The sequence below is a fragment of the Melopsittacus undulatus genome, chromosome 4 (assembly GCF_012275295.1).
Source record: "Melopsittacus undulatus isolate bMelUnd1 chromosome 4, bMelUnd1.mat.Z, whole genome shotgun sequence".
Taxonomy (NCBI): Eukaryota; Metazoa; Chordata; class Aves; order Psittaciformes; family Psittaculidae; genus Melopsittacus; species Melopsittacus undulatus.
This window is the reverse complement of record NC_047530.1, coordinates 4,465,615-4,487,920: the sequence shown is the minus strand read 5'-3', so window position 1 is coordinate 4,487,920 and position 22,306 is coordinate 4,465,615. Positions and strand designations below refer to the sequence as shown.

Sequence of the window (22,306 nt, the reverse complement as noted above, 5' to 3'; positions counted from 1 at the left end):
TCGTGACTCGAGGAGAGTGGTTGCGTATATTTGCATATAATGGCGATATAACATATGTATTGCATATAATGACCTTACATATACATTGTATATAGTGATGATATTATATATATATTGTATATACACGATCCCCAAGGAAAGGCTTCCAGGGCAGGAGAGCAAAGCGCCCAGTCTGAAGGATGAGCCACAGCACAGGTACCAGCGGCACTGTCAGAAGGCAAACTCCCTAAATAAAGATGCAACCTTCGTCCTGCTAGGAAAAACAAATAAATAGATAATAATAAATTAAATAAAATAAGAATTTGGGGAGATCAGCACGAATATTTTCCCCCTCTTTCCTTTTTCCCCCTTTCTCCCCCCTAGCAGGAGTGTTATAAATAGGTCCCCTTCAGATCTCGGTACAAAAGCAGCTCTGAAGTGACCACACAAACCAACCCAACGGGGAAACACGCTGGAGGCAGTTTCCAAGAGCAAGGCTCTGCCAAAAAGCCAGGAGGGAACGGTGTGAGAGATCCCCCCCTCATCCCCGTTCCCCTCCCCAGTAAATGACCCCATTCCCCGAACCGAGTTATTTGCTCGGAGGGAAGGGGAGGACCTGGGGTGCTGGACCCGCCGCCCCTCTGTGCCTCGTCGCAGCCACCCTGCCGGTGTGCAGGGACCAGCGGTCACCTCTGCCTTATCCCGGGATGTGACACAAGCCTCAGTATTTCAACCGCACAGGAATAAAGAGGGGGGTGTAGGAGAGGGGGTGTTTCTTGAAGAGATCCCGGTGCAGGATCCAGTCGCTGTCGCCTGCACCTCGCACCGGTTCCCCACCGGAGAGCGATGCTCTCTTCCTGCCTCGGTGGGAAGGGAAACAAGCCAGGCAGAGCTGCCCTGGACTGCTCCCTTCTCCAGGGGATATTCTGGAGCTGGAGACTCGGGCTATTCCCGCAGCAGGGACTCGCTGGGTGGGAGCTGCCGTCCCTAAACGTGGGACCGGTTGGGTCTCACCTGGGCTCCCGTGGCTCTATATGGGAAAGGACCCTCCGGGGTGAGTCCTTCCCAAACCAACAGCGACCGGACCTGGAAAGCGATCTCGATATAAAACACACACACACTGAACTGGCAACAGGGTGCTGAGGAGCGCAGACCTTTCGGCCGCTCTTTTCCCCCTTCCCTTTCGGCCGCATTTGGGGCAGGTTTGGGGTCACCCAGGGCTCGTTTTTCAAGAGGTGCGTATCCCATCCTACCCTGACTCTGCCGATCCCCACTCACGCAAACGGGGGTGCTCCTCTCTCCCCGGAGGTACGGAGGGACCGAGCGGGCAGAGCCCCATTGCCGGCCCCGGCAGCGCCGGGACACGCAGCCCCATCGCCTCGTTGAATGGGGAGGGCGGCCGCAGGCTCAGTCCGCTTTTATGTTCACGAAGCTCCGCTTCCAGCTAACGGGGGCTGGGGGATGCCCCATCAAGCTTGCTGAGAGGACCTCATACAAAACCCAACCCATCCATAACGAAAACCGTCAGGAAATACGCTTTCCCCCTCATCCCCCCCTCCAGATCGCCAGGTATTTGCGAGCACCCTTTCCCCCGGTAACGATTCCCGAATTAACCTCCCGCTTCCAGGGACACAAATTGGCCATTAGAGAAAGGGGTTTATTGCGGTCCTTTCCGCTGGTCTGCGGATTAGTTCTGATTGGGAGCTAATGGACTTTTCGTTACAGTTTAATGCCGGGAGGGGCTGGCGGAGCGCTCCGGCCGAGGCAGACCGGAGCAGCCCTTCTTCTGCTCGGCCAAGCCGGAGCGACCCAGAGAGCCCCGGCTCCCTAGGAAAGGATAAAGATCTCTCTATATAAGTAGTAATAAATAATGATGAATGTAATAATATTAATCTAAAAAAATCATCTCTTGCCCGATCCTGGAATCTCCCCCTTCAGTTTTCATTCTTGCTGTGATTTAACGTTGCCGAAAAGAACTCTCGAGGCCGAGTATAACGCCCCAGCATTGAGGACTGCCCTCACATCGTTTCTTTCGGGTTTCTTCTTCGTTCTCCAGAGTAATGGCTGAGGAAGTAACAGGCTGGAAAAGCCGTATTTAACGTTGTTACCCCCTCCACACACAAATACTTTCCCCATCAGAGCGGCTGCGAGCGGAGCCGGGGATGCGGGAGCCGGGGATGCTGGATCCGGTGCTGCCCCGCGGAGGAGCCGCTCCGGGCTCCGGGTACCGGCAGCGCCCTGGCTGCCCCTGGCCGGCCCGAAGTTGGTGTTTAGAAAGACTCGTATACATTGGGTTTGCTTTTTATTAAGTCGTGGACAAGGGAGAGAGAGGGGGCTGCGGCGGGGTGGGGGAGTTTGGGAGGGGAGAGAAACGACGGGGAAAGTATTAAGCAAGGTAATAAAGAGAATAAGGAAGGCAAATCCGCTGAAAGCTTTCTTGGACCAGAAAGCTGAGTGAGCCCAGCGCTGCTCGGAGGGAGACTCGCAAAACGGTTTGAAATCTAGTAAATTAATCCGTCTCTGGCTGTTTTTAACGACGACCTCGCTTAGAAATCCCTTCTGCATCTGGGGGGGCGAGGGGCAGGGGGGTTTGTTCTTGTCAGATCCGAGCTAATGGAAACAGCGGTGCTGGTCTTGCTCCTGAGGGCAAAACCCGGGGGGCTGCGGCTGCCACGGCACCCCCGAGCCGTGGCCCCCCAGCCACATCCCGCTCCCCCCCGCATCCAGATACGCACACACACAGATGAAAGCCACGGGTCTCCCCCCTTTCTCTGTACGGGGGGGGAGAAGGGAGGACACACGGCCCGGGCCCCGGGGGGAGCCCTTTGGGAGCCCAGAGCCGCCGCCGGTGCCCCATTCCCTGCCCGCAGCCGGCTCCACCGCGGCCCGCGATCCCTAAGGGGTTAAGGGCCTTCTCTTCTTCACTTTCCTTTCTTTTTCCTTTTTCCTTTTCTTTCCTTTTTTATCTTATTTTCTTTGCATTTTTCCTTATTTCCCCCCCTTTGACTGAAGGACTGTGGATGTAGTTTGCGTAATATCTTTATTACTGAAAACTTCAAGGTAAGCGAGCAATAGAAACCAGATGTGGGGATGGGAGGCAGGCAGGGTAAGAGTAAGTGTAAGGGGTAGCATGAGTTAACCGAGGGAGGAGGGGAATCAGGTTGAATGGCGGGATGGGGTGGGGGGTGACGGAAGGTGAGCATTGATTTATTTTTAAGCCCTTTTTGGGTTGCAATTGACCCCTCCAAACCAAAAAGGGCTCCTGCCCTCCTCTGTCCCTTTGCAAGTTCACCCTCGGCAGTCCCCGAAGGTCCAATTCTGTGTGCTTGCGACCCTGTTAAACTCCCTCTCCCTGCCGCCCTCCCGTTTCGGTCCAGTTGTTTTACACCTGGAGAGAGAGCACGTTTGTCGAGGTAAATAAATAATGACGGTCATAAACGTGCGGCGGGAGGCCGGGGAGCTGCATCTGCCTGGCGATGTGCAGGGCGAGCGCAGCACCGCCGTGCCAAAGGGATGCTCCGGTCCCGAAGGGGTTAACGGAGGGGTTGGGGGGGGAACAAGCTTTAAGGCATTTAGTGCGGGGGAAATCCGTATTGCCTTTAATACGGAGGAGGGGGCCGCGGGGGTCGGGAGGAGCGGAACGAGTGTGTCCCGACCATTAAATCGTCCCCGGTGCTTCCCCTGCGTCCGTCCCTTCACAACGTTCACGTTGTCCGTTTGATTTGCTGTCTTTTTAATCAGAAAACCTTTCTTTTGCTACTTTTTAAATGCAAAAGATGTGACCTTCACCACCACCACCCCCCCTTGCTCCCACACCCTCCATATACACACAGCCCCCCCCCTTCCTGGGCCCCCTCCCCTCCACTGTCATCATCTACATATTAATTGGGGGAGAGGTCTCTCCTCTCTCTTTTTTTCCCCATTTTCTCTTTTTTTTTGCCTCCTATGTGTGTGGGGGGGAAGCGCGGAGAAGAGCCTCTTTGGAGTGTAGATAGATTGGAGGGAGAGACTTAGGGCAAGTGTGTGTGTGTGAGAGAGAGAGAGAGGGAGGGAGGGAGGGAAAGAAAAAGACCCCTTTTACTGTGCGAGATCTTAAGGGGGTTTGGAGATCTGGTCAGCTTTCAAGAACATCTGAATCCTCTTAGAGCTCCCTGGCCCAGCTGTGAGTGTGTGTCTATGCGAGAGGGGGAGAGAAAGAGAGGTTCCTGGTGCCCCTCCAAGCGCATTAAGGACACTCGGGCCTTTTAATTTTAGGAATGAATGCTGATACTTGTGTTTCTTATTGTGATCCGGCTGCCATGGATTCCTACTACAACGCAGCCTCCCAGGGCACAGAAGGCTCCTCGCCTTTTAGGGCATTTCAAGCAAGTGACAAGTTCAGCCCTACTTTCCTGGCCAGCAAAGGACAAGGCTTTGGTGACAGCAGCTCTAAGTGCCGGAGCCGCTACAGCCAGCAGGAATGTCAGTCCCTGGATGGCAGCGTGCAGGCTCCCGGCTCCACCGGGGCTCCGGCCTCCTTTAACAAATACCCACAACAGCAGCAGCAGCAGCAGCAGCCGCCGCATCTCTACATGCAGCGAGGCCCCTGCAAAACCCCCCCGGAGAACAACCTCAAGCTGCAGGAGAGCAGCGGCCACAACGGAGCTCTGCAGGTCTCCTGTTACGGTGAGTCCTTGGCGTGTGGCAAGGAGGGGGGGTAAAGAAGAGGAGACACCCGGGGCTGGAACGGGCCTCCCGAGGGTGAATGGGGGGGTGCCCGGCGGGACAAGTCCTCCCAGGGTCAAGGAGACCTTGGCCGGTGGCACCGCGCCCGCCCCGTCCTGCCGGGCCCCAGGAAGCCGCGTTCCCGTCGGGAAGCAGCGTTCCCCCCTTCCCAGCTTTGCGGAGGCTTCTTCCATGGTCATTTCCGAGCGGTGCCGATGCGCTCCCGGAAAGCGTTAGCTCTAGAGCAACGCCGGGAAACCCTCGGTAAAACCGGGAGAGAAACAGAAAGAGAAAGGAAGAGCGCCGGGCTGAGCCGAGTATATCCACCGGGATCCTCTTCCACAGGGAATGTTGCTGGAAAAATTCACCCAAACCTCCGTTCTCCATTGTAATGGCCTCTCTTAAAGTCCCGTCTCTCACTTTCTCCTCTAATTGCCACTCCCCTGATTGATTTCTGCCCGATTGCAGATAACCCACCGCATCCTCTCCGCGGGTCATTAGCGGCAATTAAAGCACTCCCTTGTGCTGGCGCTCGGCAGGGACAGCTTGGAACGGGGTCGCTTCTCATGTCGTGTCCGAGCGTGGGTTTAAAAGGTTTCTTCGGGAGGTTTCTTCTCTATAGAGGCCATGAGGATAAAATGAAACAAAACCAAACCCAAAATCCAATGTAACACCCCCAAAATAACCAGAACAAACAATCAAACAAGCCCAAAACAAACCAAACAGACCCCCCCCACCCCCAGTGATTTTTCTGAAGAGAAAGTGGAAGTGAAATCTGTTCCTCTGGCTCCGATGATCTCTGTGGGGGCAAAGAGGGGCTGCCGCGGCCTGGATCAGCGCATCGCCTCTGATAAAGGTGGCCGTGTCCCCCTCCTCGGTGCGCCGGTCTAACGGGACCCTGTCGGGCAGGAATAGCGGAGTGGGACCGTGAGGGGCCCTCCGGGGAGGCCCTAAAGCGGGCGATGGTGACGGGGTACCCGGGACAGTCCCGCGATTCCACCTTTAGGCTCCTGCCGCCGTTTTGGGCACCCTTTGCCCTCTTCATGTTCCCTTTCCCCCGTCTCTAGATCTCAGAAGGAAGCAAAGAGGCCGCGTTCGGGCGCCGTCCATCACCCCTGCGAGCAGCCGAGGTGTCTCTGGCCCCGGATACAGGTCCACAGACCTGGTCCCCCCTCCAAGGTGACTGCACTCCAGGGGAAGGGCATTAAGCCGTCGCCAGGCCTCCGTGCCAGGGCACCGCAGGCAAAGCCCGGCTGCCCTGCCCGCTCCTCGCCGGGCCAGGATCGATCCCATCCCTCCAGCTCTGGCCGTGCTCTGCTCCCGGTGGCACAAGCCGTTTCCAGCGGGTTTTTCCCCGCCGGGCCCCGGAATGATGGGGAGCTCTGGTCAAAGCTTAGGTCGTGGCTCGCTCCCTCTTTTCCCCATCCCCATGAGCAGACAACCCCATACCAGCCCTACGGCCTGCTCCGCATCCTCGGAGGACTTTCAGGTCCAGGCTGGGGCCCACCATGAAGGGCATGGTGGGTCTATAGGGTCCAACTGGCACCAGCTGTCCGCTCCAGCCGGGAAAATTGGGATCGTAGGGAAGCCCCGGGTGCTTTCCCATCCCTGCCACCCTCTCCTCGCTAACCGGCTGTCTTGGTTTTGTAGGTTGCAAGGGCCATGGCGCCGGTTTAGGCTGTGCTGACACATTATCCCCCCCCAGTAGGGCCACACGAGTTTATCACCCTCCTTAATACCGCCGACGTGTGTCTCCCCCGATTTATTTCTAAGCGGGGCTCCAGGGTTGACTTCAGTAGGCGCTCAGACCCGCTCCTATTGCGAGCCCCCTGTGATGTGGCTTGGGACGGTGGCCTCTAATAAGAGACACATGAATCCGCGAGGATAATTAATAGCAATAATAATAATGGTTAATGATTGAAAAGAAAGACTCGCTAATAGTAGCCAGACAGGGGTTTCCGCAGAGCGGCTGCAGCACCCGCAGGCTCCTCTCCTCCTTCTCCCGAATGAGCGGCTGAACCCATAGCGCCGGGCTAAAGGGGATTGGGGTCATCACCGAGCCCGGGTAAATACCCTCGGTGTGGAGAAGGGAGCTCCGACCTGGTTCTCTGCAGCGGGTGTAAACGCGATCAAATAACATGCAGGCCGTTGGAGAGAGATACAGAAAGGGGGTTTTGATGGGGAAGCCGGGGAGCAAACGCTGCCCCGCTGCTTGCCGCTGCCCACCGAGCCCTCGCCGTTATGCAGAATGGGAATGGAGCGCGGCGGCAATGGGGAATGATGTTCTGTATTCCTGGTTACTCGGGAGCGATGAGGGAGCGATGGGGCGGTTTAAAGTCCCTTAATTTAAAACCCAGCAAATCACACACCCACCACCCCGAAAAATACAAACAGAGGAAAAGAAAAACTCCAAACCCCCCCTCAACAACTAAACCCCGAGGCCGACCAAACAGACCCATGGCAATGCCCAGGGCCGCTGCTCCATGCAGCCTGTTCTTGGTTGTGGAGCCTCAGGCACAGTGGGCACCCCGAGAGCCGACAGGAAAAGACGTTGTTCCCCCCCCCCCCCCATCTTTATTTTGTGTTTAATTTTAGTCTAATTCTTTAATAAACAAGTCCTTTCGAGTTATAAAAAGCCTGTGCCTGCCATCTATTGCTCTCGGCTTCTATTTCTAGATCTAAGCCCTTCCAATTGCACTGTACGGGTAAATATAGGCCGGGGAGAGCTGCGGCCGCAAACACACCGAGGACAGGAGCGGCGGTCGCCGCAGCACTTCTCCCTGTTTTCCCTGCTGTACATGCGGGGTACGGCTTATCCCTTCAGGCAATTAAAGCCGAACTCTTCAATAAAGCCTTTAGAGCAGGTTATATGCCTTTTTCCCTTTGGAGGAGGAAAACCTTTGGAATGATTTATGTGCTGTAGTAATCTGACTTGCTATTTCTACTGCGTGGAGCTGAAGTAAGTTATATGTCTTGAAACATATGTGTGCACATACCCGTATACACACACAGAAATATGTCCATAGAAATATAGAAATACTGTATAGAAATACTGACTGGAAAAAAAAGGAAGGAATCCTTTGGGGAGTGAAGGCGAACGCGATGGGGAAGTTTGCTCAAAGGAAACAGGAGGAAGGAAACGGGCTTTCTCTAACGGAGGAAATTCTTTAAGTGCCTGGTTATGAAAATAACGAGACAGTTTCTTTTATTTAGCGAGCAAATAAAAAGCGCAGCCTAAAGTGCGTTATTAATAGAAGTGCAGAAAGCAACTGCCGTAGGAATCGGAGGCTCTCTGCGTGCTTCTTTAAATTGACACTTTTAATGCATTTCTCCTCCTCCTCCTCCCCTTAATGTAATGTAAACTGCAGGCACGGCAGGAACGAGCGCGCTGGCGGTCCCCCCTCTGCCTCCCGTGAGACACCGCTGGCTGCCAGGCTCGGGGCTCCCCGCCGAGCTGATCCCCCCCTCTCCTCGATGTTCAAGGGCTTTGCGGAGCTCCGCTTGCGCCGGGGCTCACGGGCTGCATCGGCTCCCTTGCCCCTCCGCACCGGGTGATGCCGTGTCCCCGCACCGGGGACTGCGGGCATTAACCCCGCTGCGCATCCCGCAGTGACGGCTCCAACACCGGCCCGTCCGCGATGTGAGGTGGGCTTTGGGAGGGGGTCCCGGTCCTGCCTCCCCTTCCCCGTCCCCGCAGCTTTGGTCTCGTCTCCCGGTTCCTTCCCCAGCGCCGCCGGGGAGTGCGAGGGTCGCTTCGCACCCGTCGGACAGAGATGCGGGATACGGAGGATGCCACTGCCGGATCCCCGCGGGGTCAACGGGAGAGTGCAAAGGGGAGAAGTGTGCGGTGGGAGGTGCGAGTGGGGCCGCGGGGGAAGGGGAGGGGGACGGGCACCGTGGCGAGGAAGCGGGCGAGCGGGGCCGGCCCTTCCCGGTGCTGCGGGACCCCGACGAGGCTCGGCCGCCGGCCTTCGGCTCGCTGCTGACGCCGCCCTGGCAATCGCCCTCTCTTTTCCACAATAGGGCCACCAGATCTGCCATTCAAGGGCTCCGGCACCCTCCCAGGGAGGGGAGGGAGCTCTCGCCAGGAGTTTGGCTAAGCCTCTGTTTGAGCAGACACTCGGAGGTGCGGGATCTCCTCCGCGGAAAACCTGCGGGATTTCCTCAGGGAGCAGGACTCGAAGGTAGGGCTCACTCCTCTTCCCCCGGCTACGCAGGAAGATTTGGGTCTCGGCTCTCTTAGAACCATTCCAAAAGGTGTTTTTGCGCTTCCCTAGACTTGGACGGTAGATCTGGCTGGAGGCTCTTCTAGGATTCCTGACCCGAGCTGTTTATAACACTCATGTGTCAAAGAACCGGGAGCCTCCCTCCCTCTGTATTCCTGCCGCTCCCTCCTTGCAGGAAGGTTTCTTTTCGCACTAGAGCTGTTTATTTTCGCCTTGTCCCGCCGCTGATTGGGATTAACTCCTCTTTAGCCCCACGCTTCTGCAAGCGCACGCTTGTAACCCCAGCAAGGAGAAGGGAGAAGAAAGAGGGAGAAAGAGTCTTAAAACTTCTACTAGTCTGAATTGCTTTGAAAGCAACAGAGCGCGATGCAGACGAGAAAAATACTGATGGGGAAGGAGATTTGGAGATGCTTACTTGCGTCTTTTCCTAAGGGTTCGGTGTAGGAGTCCTATTAACAATATACGCTGATGCCAGATAGGGCAAATGAGCTCTATGTGTGTTATCTGGAGCTGCAGGCTGTTTATTTTGCACAGCCTTTTGAGTGTACGTTCAGTGTGGTTGCATGACTAACCGGCTGGAGTGATTCACTGGCTGCTTTATGGGTGACTGCTCAAAACAAGTTGTGAATCAAAAGAGATTTCTTTGGCTGTGGTTTCTAACCTCCCAAGTTAAATGCACTCAGGGTTTAAGGGGAGCTAATGTGCAGGCTTCAATCCCTCAGATCTTGAAGATTTATTCCTTTTCCAAGCCCTGCGTTCAAAGCGGTGATGAGTTTCCCTTGTAAGAGAGAGGTGGTGTCTGGGAGGCTCGGAGCCAAGCTCTGCTGTTGAGGGACATCTCCAGCCACAGCCCTGTCCATTCCGTCACCCTAGTTCCCGGCTCTTTAGCTACTTTTGCTCCCCGGAGTCCTTAAGCTGCTTCATTATCTTGTTCATGGCATTGGGTAGCTGTAGCAATTCTCATGCAAGAAGGGTGATGCGTCCTGTAGCAGTAAGAGACTTTTCTTCCCATTCTGCAGTCAGAAGAGCTGAGATTCAAACCAGTAGCCTGTGCAAAGTGAAGCTGTCGCTGCTCCATAGCATCAGCGTGACCTTCCCAGAGCTATGGCTCCAGGAAAAGGAAGCCCTTAGCGGCTGGAGAAGGAGCCCAATGCCAGAGTTGGAAAACTCAGGGAGTAGAGGCCCTGTACATGATTTAAAAGGGGGCTGAACTCACGTTGCCTGACACCCAGGTCCTTATTCGGTGCAAGAAGCTGAAGCAATTGATTTGTTCTTGTATGCTTGGATTACTGCTTTTCAGAAAAGGCTGAGAAATCCCTGCCTCCAAAACCCTATGTTTCTGAGATACTCCTCCTACGCATTTGGAGGAAAAACCAAATCCCATCTCCATTGTTAATCAGCTTGGAAAGCATGGGTCTAATGTCTTCATGCAGATACATCTTCAAAAGGAAAAGAGAAATAGATTAGAAGTAGTCTGATCAGTAGCACAGCTAATACAGGACCCCTGTGACCTGAGAAACGTTTAGTAATAGATGGATGGGAGCATTTCATATGACTAAAGCATTAGAGTAATTTACCATACATAGTTGCACGTCTCTCAGTTGCCTCAACTTGTAAATGAAAGTTCATGAGTAAAGGAGGAAAGCGGCTTACCTATATTAAATAAATGACCTCCACTTTGTTTTCTGTGCAAGTTCAGGTGAATCAATGTTATTACACACACTGGTGAATCGGCTTTTCATTCGCGCTTGCAAATCATCTTCCTATTAGGAGTGTCACATTAAGTAGACATGATGTGAAGAGCAATTGTGATAAGTGCAATACCTCTAGGTATTGCCTAAAGGGCAAAAAGGGCCACTTTTTGATCAGAAAGATGGGTCAGTGAAGAATGGGACAGAGGGATTGTCCCGGTTTCAGTGTGAGCAAGTGGCTGCGTGGTACTTACTTAGCTGCTGGCTGAGGTTAAACAACGATAAGGGTGAAGGGAAGAAGGAACTGAGATGAATGAGAAGAGACACAGTAAGAAATGGAGATATCTTGGATGGGTGATAACCAGTGGCAAACTCAGCACTATTATGGAAGGTGGTCTGCAACTCATTTTATGGACTATGTAAGTATGAATCTGCCAGCATCATATTTTTTATCTCTGATGAGAATAGCTGTGATTCAACATTTAGTAGCTGCTATCTTTAGGTCCCAGCAGGATTTAGCCATGACAAGCTGGTATGTCATGAGCTATGGTCACTCCTTATCTGCACTGATCAAAGGCCATTGCATCGCCTAACTCAGCAGTTAAATGCCTATTTACCTCTGATACTTTATTTTCTTAGTGAAGATGCAGTTTAAGGGTTTCTCCTGTTGTGGTTAATGTTTGCTGGAAACAGATGGTTGAATCAGTGTTAGTTCTAAATATATTCTCTATTATCAATAGCTCTGTTCATTAGCTGTAAGGCAAGTGGCTTTTCAGCTGGTGATGGAGCCTGAAAGGTAAACTGGTTTAGTCCCTGGTAGACATGCTGTATGCTGAGGCAGGGTGAAAACTCTGCAAGGTTTATGAGGACAGCAATTGCCTTTATTCAGTAGAAGTCTGAAAACACTAAAGAACCAAAGGTGTCAGTTCATAGAAAGTCAAGGCCCATTGGAGCAATGCTATCAATGGGAAATGAGGAACCTGAGGAAAAGAAGGAGCAAATACGTGGGGCAGGCTTCTGGCTGGGGGAAATAAAGGAAACTTGTAATGGCTCAAAATAACTCCTGCCTGGCTGCTGTTGTGTTTAGGGAGATGGTGTGCAAGCACCCTGCATAAAATAAATCAGGTCTTCTCAGTTCCTCCGTGTTGTGGAAGCTGCCTCCTTGGGATTTGGGATGCCTTCCGTCAGGAGTAGTAACAGTGCTGCAGTTTCCAAAGAGATGAACAGGGAACTGTACTAATTCTTTTGATGCAAGAGGGATCAGATAACAAAGGTGCTTGTTATCTGCATCCAGCCTATTTGGGAGCAGTGGAAAGTGAAAGGAATTAATACCAGAATCAAAGCAAAGCAAAACAAAACAAAGATGTAAATTGTGCACAGGGAGAGGGCAATGTTGGGAATTCTCCCAGAAAGGGTCAAAAAGCTATCAAAGAATGGCTCTGTGCTGAGATAGTACCCAGAGAGAAGGCTGAGCTGCAAGACCCCAACCCTGCGAGGTGCTGGGGTATACGTGTGACAACAGCCAGAAGATGCTTCACAAAACAGGGGGGAAAGGAAAATGCTATTCAACCTGAAACTTAATAGGAAGCCTGAGCCACAGCAAAGGTTGTGGAAGAATAGAAAATCATCTCAGAGAATAGAAAACCATCTCAAAAGGGAAACCAAAGGCTCACAAGGGTACCAGCCTGCTGGGCCTGGAGATGATCTCAGGCTGTTGGGTCTGCCAGGCAGGGTTTGGGTTGCCTATAGGATTGATCATTCCCATCATGTGTGCTCTGGAATGCAAGCGCAGGGAGACCCCACAGCATCAGGTTTTTCCAGCCCCAGCGATGCCACTCAAGAAAGGACCCCATGGGAGGCTGATGTATATCCATTCCCACCACATGGCTGGCTGGAAAAGGAATTGGATGGAGCCTTGCTCTGCAGTGCTTGTTCAGAGAAGAGCCTGAGGCTAAATGCTGGGCCAGGATACACTCTGTAGCCTGGACCATGGTGCTGGTCTCCTGTTCAGGAGGCTGCAATATCATCTGGAGCACCATGTGGTTCTTTTCCAGCCTTTCCTGGGATGCTGCATGCCCAGACCTCATCCTGGAATGGAGTCAGGAACACAGCTGTGGCAAGGACCCATACCTGAGAGCTGAGAAGCACTGCATCATAGACATAACCAGGCTTATCAAGATTTGGTCTGAACCTTCGTAAGCAGATTGGAGCCAGATATCAGCCTGAGCTAGACAGGACACAGCCAAATGCTAGAAGGCAAGAGGAAGAAGAGACCCACCTAAATTGGCAGAGGACCTGCAGACACTTTGTATTCCTCATGTCTCCAGATGCCAGTGAGGACTTCCAAGATAAATAGCCGATGGACCAATTGCTAGACACTTAGGCATATTGTGCAGGAGGCCAGGAACACTCCATGGAGCTGTGGGATTTATGGCAGAGCTTAAATATTGCATTTCAGCCCTTGAACAGGAGTCAGAAAGCTGCTACTGGAAGAAGGGAGTTGGTTGCTTTATATAGCTATAAGGTCTTTTGCTAAAGAGAAGAGTATTTCCATCCAGTTCATACCACTTCTAAGCTATTAGAATAAGGACTTATGCAGGATAGAAAGCAATGGGGGATTGGCTACAACATCAAACATGCATGCAGTGGCTCAGTTTAAGTGTGGGGAAATATCCACAGAGAGGGTTGTTATAAATACATGGTTATTCAGGACAGAGCCTCATAAAAATCCACTGAAAGGCCCAAACTTAACTCAGGAAACAGGGGGACCCGAAGCTGTACATGCAAAGCTGGGTGATGCTGCTTTCAAGTTGGAGTTGAAGCTGTAACAGGGCTTTGTGGTGCCCAGGGCTGGATATTAAGTTGGTGTTCAGAGAACCCCACTCTTCCCTTGCAGCCTTTAATTAGTTTACTTTTGGGAAGGGTTGGTTGTGGTGTAAATCCCCTTTTCCTTGGCTTTGGTGGCAAATACTGCAGTTTTTGGCTTAATGACATATTTGCCTCCATTTGGCAATGGTCCACTTCAGAGGGAGGGCTATAGGGGAAGCCAAGCAACAAGAGAGGGGTTTATCACCTGGGTAATTTATAGGCATCACAGATGTTCATTCAGGTACTGCAGCTGGTAATTGAAACTAGAGAGAGAGGGGGATGATGGGACAGTCCAAAATGGAGGGAAGGCAAGGAGTGGGGAAAGCATCCATGCAGGAGACCAGACCACTGGGATCCAGGAAAATGCTCCATATAGCTAAGGTGGGGGATGAACTAACCCTCACTGTGTGCATTACTGTGGTTGGGACCTGGTCAGTGAGCACCAAGGCTTTCAGCCTCGGGTGTTCTCATTTAAAGACATGTGAAAGCAAGAGGTTTGGGCAATCTGCTTGTGGTGCCTGCCTCCCTGGGCAGGCCCCTGAGTTGTCTCTTTGAGCTCATAGCCAGTTCTTGGACCTCATTTGTTGTCCTGGTTAGAAAAAGAGGCCAGCAAGAGCTTTGCTGTGCAATACCTGAATCAAAGGGTGCTTGCGCCTTGCCATTAATAGATAATATCTGGGATGTGCCTTACTAGGTTCATTTTACTTTCCACAGTGGATATCGGGAGGCGAAAATGGCTTTCATGTTAGTACATGTCCATAGCATGGGTCTTCCATCACATGTTTAAGGCAGCCCTCACTTAAAAGATCGACACAGCAGGTACTGTATGACTAGCCACAAGTCCCTGCATTATACATGAGGCATATGGTGTCTTGTTTAAGTGTCTTTTTGGGGGAAGACATCTTCTTCTTGCAAGACAGCAAGAAACAATTGAGATTTCATCCTTTCTTACCTCCTTTCTTTCATGGTCTGCAGGAAGGAAAACTCCATCCTGTAGATGTAGGTTTGTGAGAGCAGGGTTCAAGGAGCTTAAAGTGTCACTCAAAAAGGTGCCTGGCATTGAAGGAAGTTGTGATTGAAAACCACCCTCATTTGGCAACCATCCCTGGCAGTGTTCAAGACCAGGTTGGATGAAGCCTTGGGTGATATGGTTTAGTGTGAGGTGTCCTTGCCCATGGCAGGGGGGTTGGAACTGGATGATCTTGAGGTCCTTTCCAATCCTAACTATTCTATGATTCTATGAACCACTTTGGGTATAGATTCTCTTCAGAGTAGCAGGGTAAAAGCTTTCTGGTCGTGGTGGGAAAGATTAGCATTTAAAGGTGAAATGTTGTATAGGAGATGGGGAAATAAAACAATGGGTGATGAGTATTCATGAGAGCTCATTATACTCACAACACTCAAAAAGGAGCTTCTGAGGTTTCATTCTGATGTCAGAACCATTGGCCATCTTGAGGCTGCAAAACTTTAAGTCAAGGCAAATGAGAATTGGTTTTGAGGAAAATGCAGACAGACGATGGAAAATCGCTATGGGAAATGTGATGCATTTCTTGCATGTGCTCTGTTTCAAAAGTGGGTCCCCAAAGATTGGGAGAAGCCCTATTGGGCAGTGTCTCCTGGGGACCTTACTGCAATTCATTGCTGTTGATGTTGTTGGGCCTTTGCCTGAGATGGAATCTGCCAGACAATATTTGTTGGTAGCTATGGATTTCTGTAGAAAATGACCTGAAGTTTACCCAAAAAGGAGCCAAGAGGCTGTGATTGTAACCAGGCTTCTGAGGGATGAATTCTTCACCATATTTGGGGACCTAGACATGAAGAGTGTGCAACAAGGCAGAGGCCAAAGTATTTCATCAGGTTTGTCAGATGCTGGTAAAAGCAATAGGAGGTACTACCAAATGTCTTATAGATGGTGGAGAGGAGAGGAGGCATTGAGCCAACTGCATGACACTTGGCCTGGATGCCCCCATTTACATTGCCTGGTGTCCCAGTGCTGCTCCTCAAGGTACCTGCCTTCCCCATGTCAGCATCTCAGAGACCTTGGTGTCTCTTGCACCAGAAACCAACTGATTTACCCCCCAGATCATTTACAACAGAAGGACGAAAAGACCAGGACTAATCCAGCCAGGAAACAGCATATTCCTTGTAATAGATCAATAAATTTGGGCTGTTTGGTATGTACTGGTATGGCCTATCTGGAGTCTACAAAAATTAGGTGGAATTGTTAGGGTTTTTCTTGAGAAAAACAAATGAGAGCATTGCCTCCCATTGTAGGTTTATGTTTGGGAAGCTGACTGAGCCCATATCCCATGGAGATGGAGAGATTAAGGGGCTCAAAGCAGACAAACCATGGTGTGTGGCAGTGACCACATATGTGCATTATTAACACATAAAGGACCAGTGTGTCCTGGCCCAGGAGGAGTTAGGAGGGGAACTGAGTGGGTTCCAAAGGCCAAGAATATGGCTGTGATAGTCGAATCTGACAGAAATTAGTTCCCTCCTGGGAAAAATAGAGAATGGCCTGGTTTAACCCATAGATTTCATTGAACCCAAAGCACTGCTGAGAACTCCACTTCAGGGGGTCAAAAGGAAAGGGAGCAGCAGCTGAAAGCCTGTAGTATCATCCCAGGGGTAGCAGAATCAGTCCAAGCTTGATGGGAAACACAATTGGAGTGTGTAAATAGCTAAATTGGTTGTTCTGACAATCATCTTCCACCTATGTCTGAGATGAAGCAGGTCCATGGGGCTTGCAGGAGGCTGAGCAAGGGATGGTTTTGCCTGGTGGTGGTGAGTAAAGCAGTTCCCTTTTGCTCAGCCCTGTGTCAGAAGTACTGACACAGCCATGTGAGCACGGGCAAGCTGATGAACCCAGCAGATGAGAACACCATAGATTGCTTGAAGCACATCCCAGAGCAGCGTAGGTGCATCCAGAGCAATGGGTGCAGCTGTCCCTGCCTGCTCTTTGCCCTATTGTGTCCTGCACAAAGGGGCATTGGCCACACCACCCCTTCCCCAGGCAGGTAGCTCTGCTCCACAGTTCCTGCTCTCCTCACAGAACTTTCTCCTGAGATATAGACCCATTAAATAGAGAGATATTAGGAACAATTCCTTCCCCAGAGGGTGCTCAGGCATTGGAACAGGCTGCCCAGGGTAGTGCTGCAGTCACTGTCCATGGAAGCATTAACACACTGTGTAGATGAGGCCCTCAGTACCGTGGGTTAATGGTGGCCTTGACAGTGCTGGGGAATGGTTGGATTTGATGATCTTAAAGGGCTTTTCTGACCTGATCAATTCTACAATCACTGCATTCTGTACTGTCCCCAGCTGGTAATAATCTGCACAGCTTCTTAATGTAGCATCTCACCATCAGTCTGTCTATTGACAGGAAATGGGGCACCAGTGTTTTCTGTTTATGTCAGGTCATGTTGACAAAGTCACACACATACATCACCCATCCCTCTCAGCTGAGGGTTATTTTACAGATGAGTTGTTTACAGGAGAAGGTTATTTGGACTTGATGTCTTTTCCAACCTAGTTGATTCTATGATTTAGTCCAATATGTATTACAGTTTGAAGCAAACTGGACTGCATAGCAGTCGTGCTATCTCTATTTGCCACCCTCAAGTTCATCAGCTGCAGGAGGTGTCAGTGAGAAAGAATGGTGTGATTTAAGCCAATTCTGTTTTCCAAAGCATCTTTGCTTTGGAAAACAGAGAAACTGACCTACAAATAGTCCCTAACTCCAGGCAAGACCCTTGGTACCAGCAGGCACAGCACAAGATCTATCTGACCCCTTCTTTGGAATGGAGAGCTTCCACAGCTTGCTCTAGCACTAAAACCTTGGCTCTAAACCCCGGCTTGTTGGAAGCTACAGCCTCATAACTGTGTTCAGTGAAGGAGTTTTGCAGTTTGGAGCCCCATTATTTATGTGCGACTGTATATCTTCTCCTGAGAGCCTTCTGAACAGAATGGATTGCAGCAGAACTCACACGTTCCCACACAGGCATGTTTGCCTCTCATGAAGTCTGCAAAAACATGACCCAAATGTATGGTGAGATAGTAAATCTGAGAAGACAGTGTGCAGGAAGCCTAGTCTGAGATAAGGAGGAAGGAGAAAGCAACCCATTGCAGCCCGTCTGCAAGCTTTCCTTGCAGATGCTCTGAGCCCAAGAGCTGGGAATGCTTTGGGAAGCAGAGGCCACGCAGTGCCTAGTGGCCCCACTGATGCCAAGAGTCTTTGGACATTGGAAACTGAAGTTTTTATCTGTTCTTCCCAAATTTCATTCTTTGCAGACAAGCTTATTTCTAAAGAGTAGAAGAAGATGGAAAGGTTGAAAAGGGATCTTGCTTGCTAGAAAACTCTGAAATAGTACGTACTGTTCAGACCAGTGCTTTGACTTGTATTGATTCATATATTCTTTGCAGGGTTTGGGTTGGAAAGGATCTTAAAGTCACCCAGCTCCAATCCCTGCCATGGGCAGGGACACATTCCACTGGAGCAGCTTGCTCCAAGCCCCTGTGTCCAACCTGGCCTTGAACACTGCCAGGGATGGGGCAGCCACAGCTTCTCTGGGCACCCTGTGCCAGCGCCCCAGCACCCTCACAGGGAAGAGCTTCTTCCTTACATCCAACCTGAATCACGCCTGTTTCAGTTTGAACCCATCACCCCTTGTCCTATCACTACAGCCCCTGATGAAGAGTTCCTCTTCAGCATCCTTGTAGCCCCTTTCAGACACTGGAGCTGCTATGAGGTCTCCACGCAGCCTTCTCTTCTCCAGGCTGAACAGCCCCAACTTTCTCAGCCTGTCTTTGCATGGGAGCGATTCCAGCTCATGTTCTATGACTGTATTTTATTCTCCTCCCCAGGCCATCCTGCCTGCAGTCACTTCCCATGTGCTGTTGAGGCCTCCTGCTGCTTCCCACCCTGATAGAAAAGGTGACTTAAACACTGAAGCTCTGGCTGTGGCACTGGTGTAGGGATGGCATCTTCTTTAGGCAGATCCCTTCTGAGCTGGGTGCTCAGCATGCAGATGCCCATGTGTACATCAGAAACCTCCCCAAAACAAGCACTTCCCTAAGGGAATATTTTGGGAGACAACCTTTGCATTCTATTTACAACTCGTGATCAAAGTATGATTTTCCAAGGTGTGTTTGGGACCTGGGTTTGTTGTTGAGATGATGTTTGTGAGTGCTCTTTGGTCAGTACATTGTGTATATCAACCAGTGGAAGGAACAGCAGCTGAATGGTGATCTGTGATGGTGAGTGGGAGGTAGATACATGGTGAACACATGAGATAAGAGGCTTCTGTTTCCTGGCTGGATGAACATCGTTGGCAGAAATAGGTTTTTCGGGGGCAAATGCTTCATTTTCATGAGTTCCTGAAGATGATTTCTGTAAATATTTGCTAATGTTTGCTTGACATTTGCAGTCACTCATGTCAATACGATCCCATCCTGGAATGTTAACTGGAAACAAACACAAAAGTGGGCATGAGCTCAGCTGATGTGGATGCAGTTTTTAATTTAGGCTGATTTTCATGGTCATCATCTTTCACATAATCACCCAGTTCTGCTGAGAATTAGTGGTGCTCCAGGAGCCTCACTCTTTCCAAGAGCCATGATTTTTTGTTCTCTGTTAGGAAGTGCATTACCAGAGTCCCTGTTGTTTGTGCCTACTGTTCTGACACTTCCACCCAAAATCCTGCCTCCAGTTGCTTCTAACTTCATCAGAACTGAACAATTTGGCCTAAAAGCTCCCACAGCAGTTGTTTGCCTCTGGCTGCTTTTATAATACTATTATTTTTTAAAGTTCATCAGACTCAATGGTGCTGTTTCCAAGAACGCAGCTAAAACTGAAGCACATTTTTGTGCTCTCCATGTGTTCTATTTCATAACTTCTGGTGCGCTGTGCTGCGGAGCTGGGCTTTGGGTGGGAAATGTGCTCCGTGCCTTTCCTCTGAACCAGTATCTAAGAACAAGCCTTAAGGAGATGTGGTTCTCACTCTGTAGCAACAGCTTTGATTTTCACACCTAAAACACACTGCAGGTTTCCCATGTCCTTGGTATGGTTCCAGCCAGGTTTGAACTCACTCTTCTTGCACCAGCCGCTTAACCCAGTTGATGGTCTAGCCTTGCTTGGACCCAAGCAAAGCAAACTGCTTGCTGTAACTGAAGACACAGGAAAAGCTGTACCTGGGGAGCAGCAGAAGGCTGGGATAAGCAATGGTGATGTGGCAGAAACCTGAGCTGAAGACTGGGGAGTGTGTCAGACTGAATGGGGACTTAGGGCTGAGTGACTGAGATACAAAGGTATTGCATGATTCAGGGCATCTGAGAGACATAACTGAGGCCAACAGGACCTTCACCTCCATGCTATAAAGATACTGGATAATGCTAAGTACTCTTTAAAGCTTAGGCTTGAATATCTTAGTGGCTGTTGTGAGCTTGGTGGCTCTCTGGCTGAGCTTACCATCCACACAACATGGGCAATAGCAGTGCCTTAACTCACCAAAATCATCATGGTTCAGCCATCTCTGTGTAACCTCCTGATATACCCAGTGGATGCTGTGTGAAGCCCAGAGGACATAAGTAAGGATTGCCTTCACACTCTGGGCAACGAGAAGAAAGTGGAGAACTGCTCTCTGGGGGTAGAGGTCCAGTATATATGATCTAAAGACCCTGGAAGAAAGAAGCATGTTATAAAACAGGCTGAGTTGGGGTTGCTCAGCTTGGAGCAGAGAAGTCTCCAGGGAGACCTTATTGTGGCTTTTAAATACCTGAATTTGGTCTACAAGAAATGTAGAGAGGGACTTTTTATAAGGGCATATAGGGACAGGACAAGGGGGAATGGCTTTAACCTGCCAGAGAGGAGATTTAGATTGGATATATGGAAAAGGTTCATCCCTGTGAGGGTGCTGAGGCACTGGCACAGGGTGCCCAGAGAAGCTGTGGCTGCCCCATCCCTGGCAGTGCTCAAGGCCAGGTTGGACAGGTCTTAGACCGCCTTGGTTTAGTGGAAGGTGTCCCTGCTCATGGCAGGGGTTGGAACTGGATGAGCTTTAAGGTCTCTTCCACCCCAAACCAGTCTGGGATTCTATGAGAAGAGATAAGAAGAAAAGCCCTTTACACGTTGCTCTTGCTGCTCATCCTCCTATGTCTAACAGATATGTTTGGTCCATTGTTATTCAACCATGGTGCTGAGCAGCCAGGGGCCACCCCCAGCTGGCAGAATCAGTTCTTCAGTTTTAATGGAACCACATTGCTCTGGGTGCCATCTGTAGCCACAACAGCATGAAGGGCAAACATCCCCCCACCAAAAATCTGTTCCTACAGCAGATTTATCCAGGAATCTGGTGCCTCAGGTGATGCTGAGATCCACATCTCGGCCTGGTTCAGTCACCACCAAGTGCAGGCAGTGGCCAGATGCTAGTAACTTCAGTGGTCAAGCAGCTGGAGGGTAGGATGCTGTGAGGTATCACCAGGTATGGGCAGGCTGGGGGGAGAAGTGAACCACAGAGGTGGAGAAGAAAGTAAAGGTCAGATTCTCTTGGCTCATGTAAACCTACTTCTGTTAGGTTGGTTTGGGTTTGTTTTCCCCCTTTCTTTCCCCTGGTGACAATTAAATGTGTTGCAAGGTGAAGTAGCCCTCAAATGAAATGAAATCCTTTTCCTTCCCTGACCTCGGAGTGCTCTGAATTACTCGACAAGCACAGTTTACCCTTGGAGCAATTCACAACCCCCCTTTCCTAAGTAAGAGCACACTTCTGTAGGTGTTTTCCTTGCTCAGTACTACCTAATGTATTTTTCCCCCCTTAATAACTGTCATTTGCCCTGCATCTTGCAATTCTCAACTCAAGATGAAAAATGGAAGTTGCTGGCTGTGAATACCATTCATTATTCATTTACCAGAGGAACCTTAGGCACATTCATCCCATTTCCTCTTAGTGCCTCATTATCAATAAACCTTTGCCTCACTGCTTCTGTAAATCATTTTCATCCCTTTCCTTTGTGAACCATGTGGTTGGGCTCTTGCACAAAGGTCTCATGAGAGTAATCAGCCAAGCCATGTAGTATTGTTTTTACTTCTTTATAAGATGGCAAAACTTCATCAAGAGATTGCAGAACTACACATATACATACATATATATCAATTAAGGAAGCATTGTATTTAAACCATGAAGTGTTTCCCAGTATTTGCCCTGAGCACAGCAGTTATTGGTGTCATTCAAAAGGCTTAGGTTACCCTGGCTCCCACAGGGAATGTGCACCTTCTCTCTGCTGTGATACGAAGGATGTGGAGCTAAATCTCCAGAGCTAGGAGGGTACTAAGCTGTGGGTTAGATTTCAGGGCTGAGGAGAGAAGGGAGAGAGCTTCAAACATCCTTTCCCTCCTCATGACCCCAGCATGGCAATGGGAGAGTAGCACCCATGACTGATGGTGGGCTTCCATCAGAGGCTGGGGCATCACTGGTGGCTCCCTACCTTGCTGGAATATCAGTGGATAGATCCAGACTGGGTTGGAGGAATCCTATAGAGGCCAAGAGTTTATTAAACTTAGGTTTAACTGGAGCTGAAATATGTGCCTCTAAGCAGGGCAGCAAAGGTTAATGGAGCTGTTTCTGCAGACGTTTTATGACACTCTTTGGGGATACATATAAGAAGACTGGGGCGTTCTGAGTAATTTAAATCACTATTTGTTTAGACTGTGTAAGGGGCAGCTGGAGTTCCCAGGGTAGTCAGTCTGGGACAGGTTCCCCTTTCTTTGCTGTTTCTCCCCATGTCTATGGTGTAGACATGCTGCAGTTCATGGCCAGGCGATGCAGTGCAGCTATATCCCCC

General features: G+C 50.4%; 1 protein-coding gene across 1 annotated transcript in view; it reads left to right on the top strand.

Annotated features, from left to right (window-relative positions):
- Positions 1–2,423: 2,423 nt before the first annotated feature.
- Positions 2,424–22,306, top strand: part of ALX4 (ALX homeobox 4) — a 43,796-nt gene continuing 23,913 nt past the window's right edge. The window contains exons 1-2 of the mRNA XM_034062176.1: positions 2,424–2,471; positions 4,234–4,644. Of these exons, the coding sequence (XP_033918067.1) occupies positions 4,236–4,644 (409 nt within the window). The 5' untranslated portion in view covers positions 2,424–2,471; positions 4,234–4,235. The remainder of the gene's footprint in view (positions 2,472–4,233; positions 4,645–22,306) is intronic.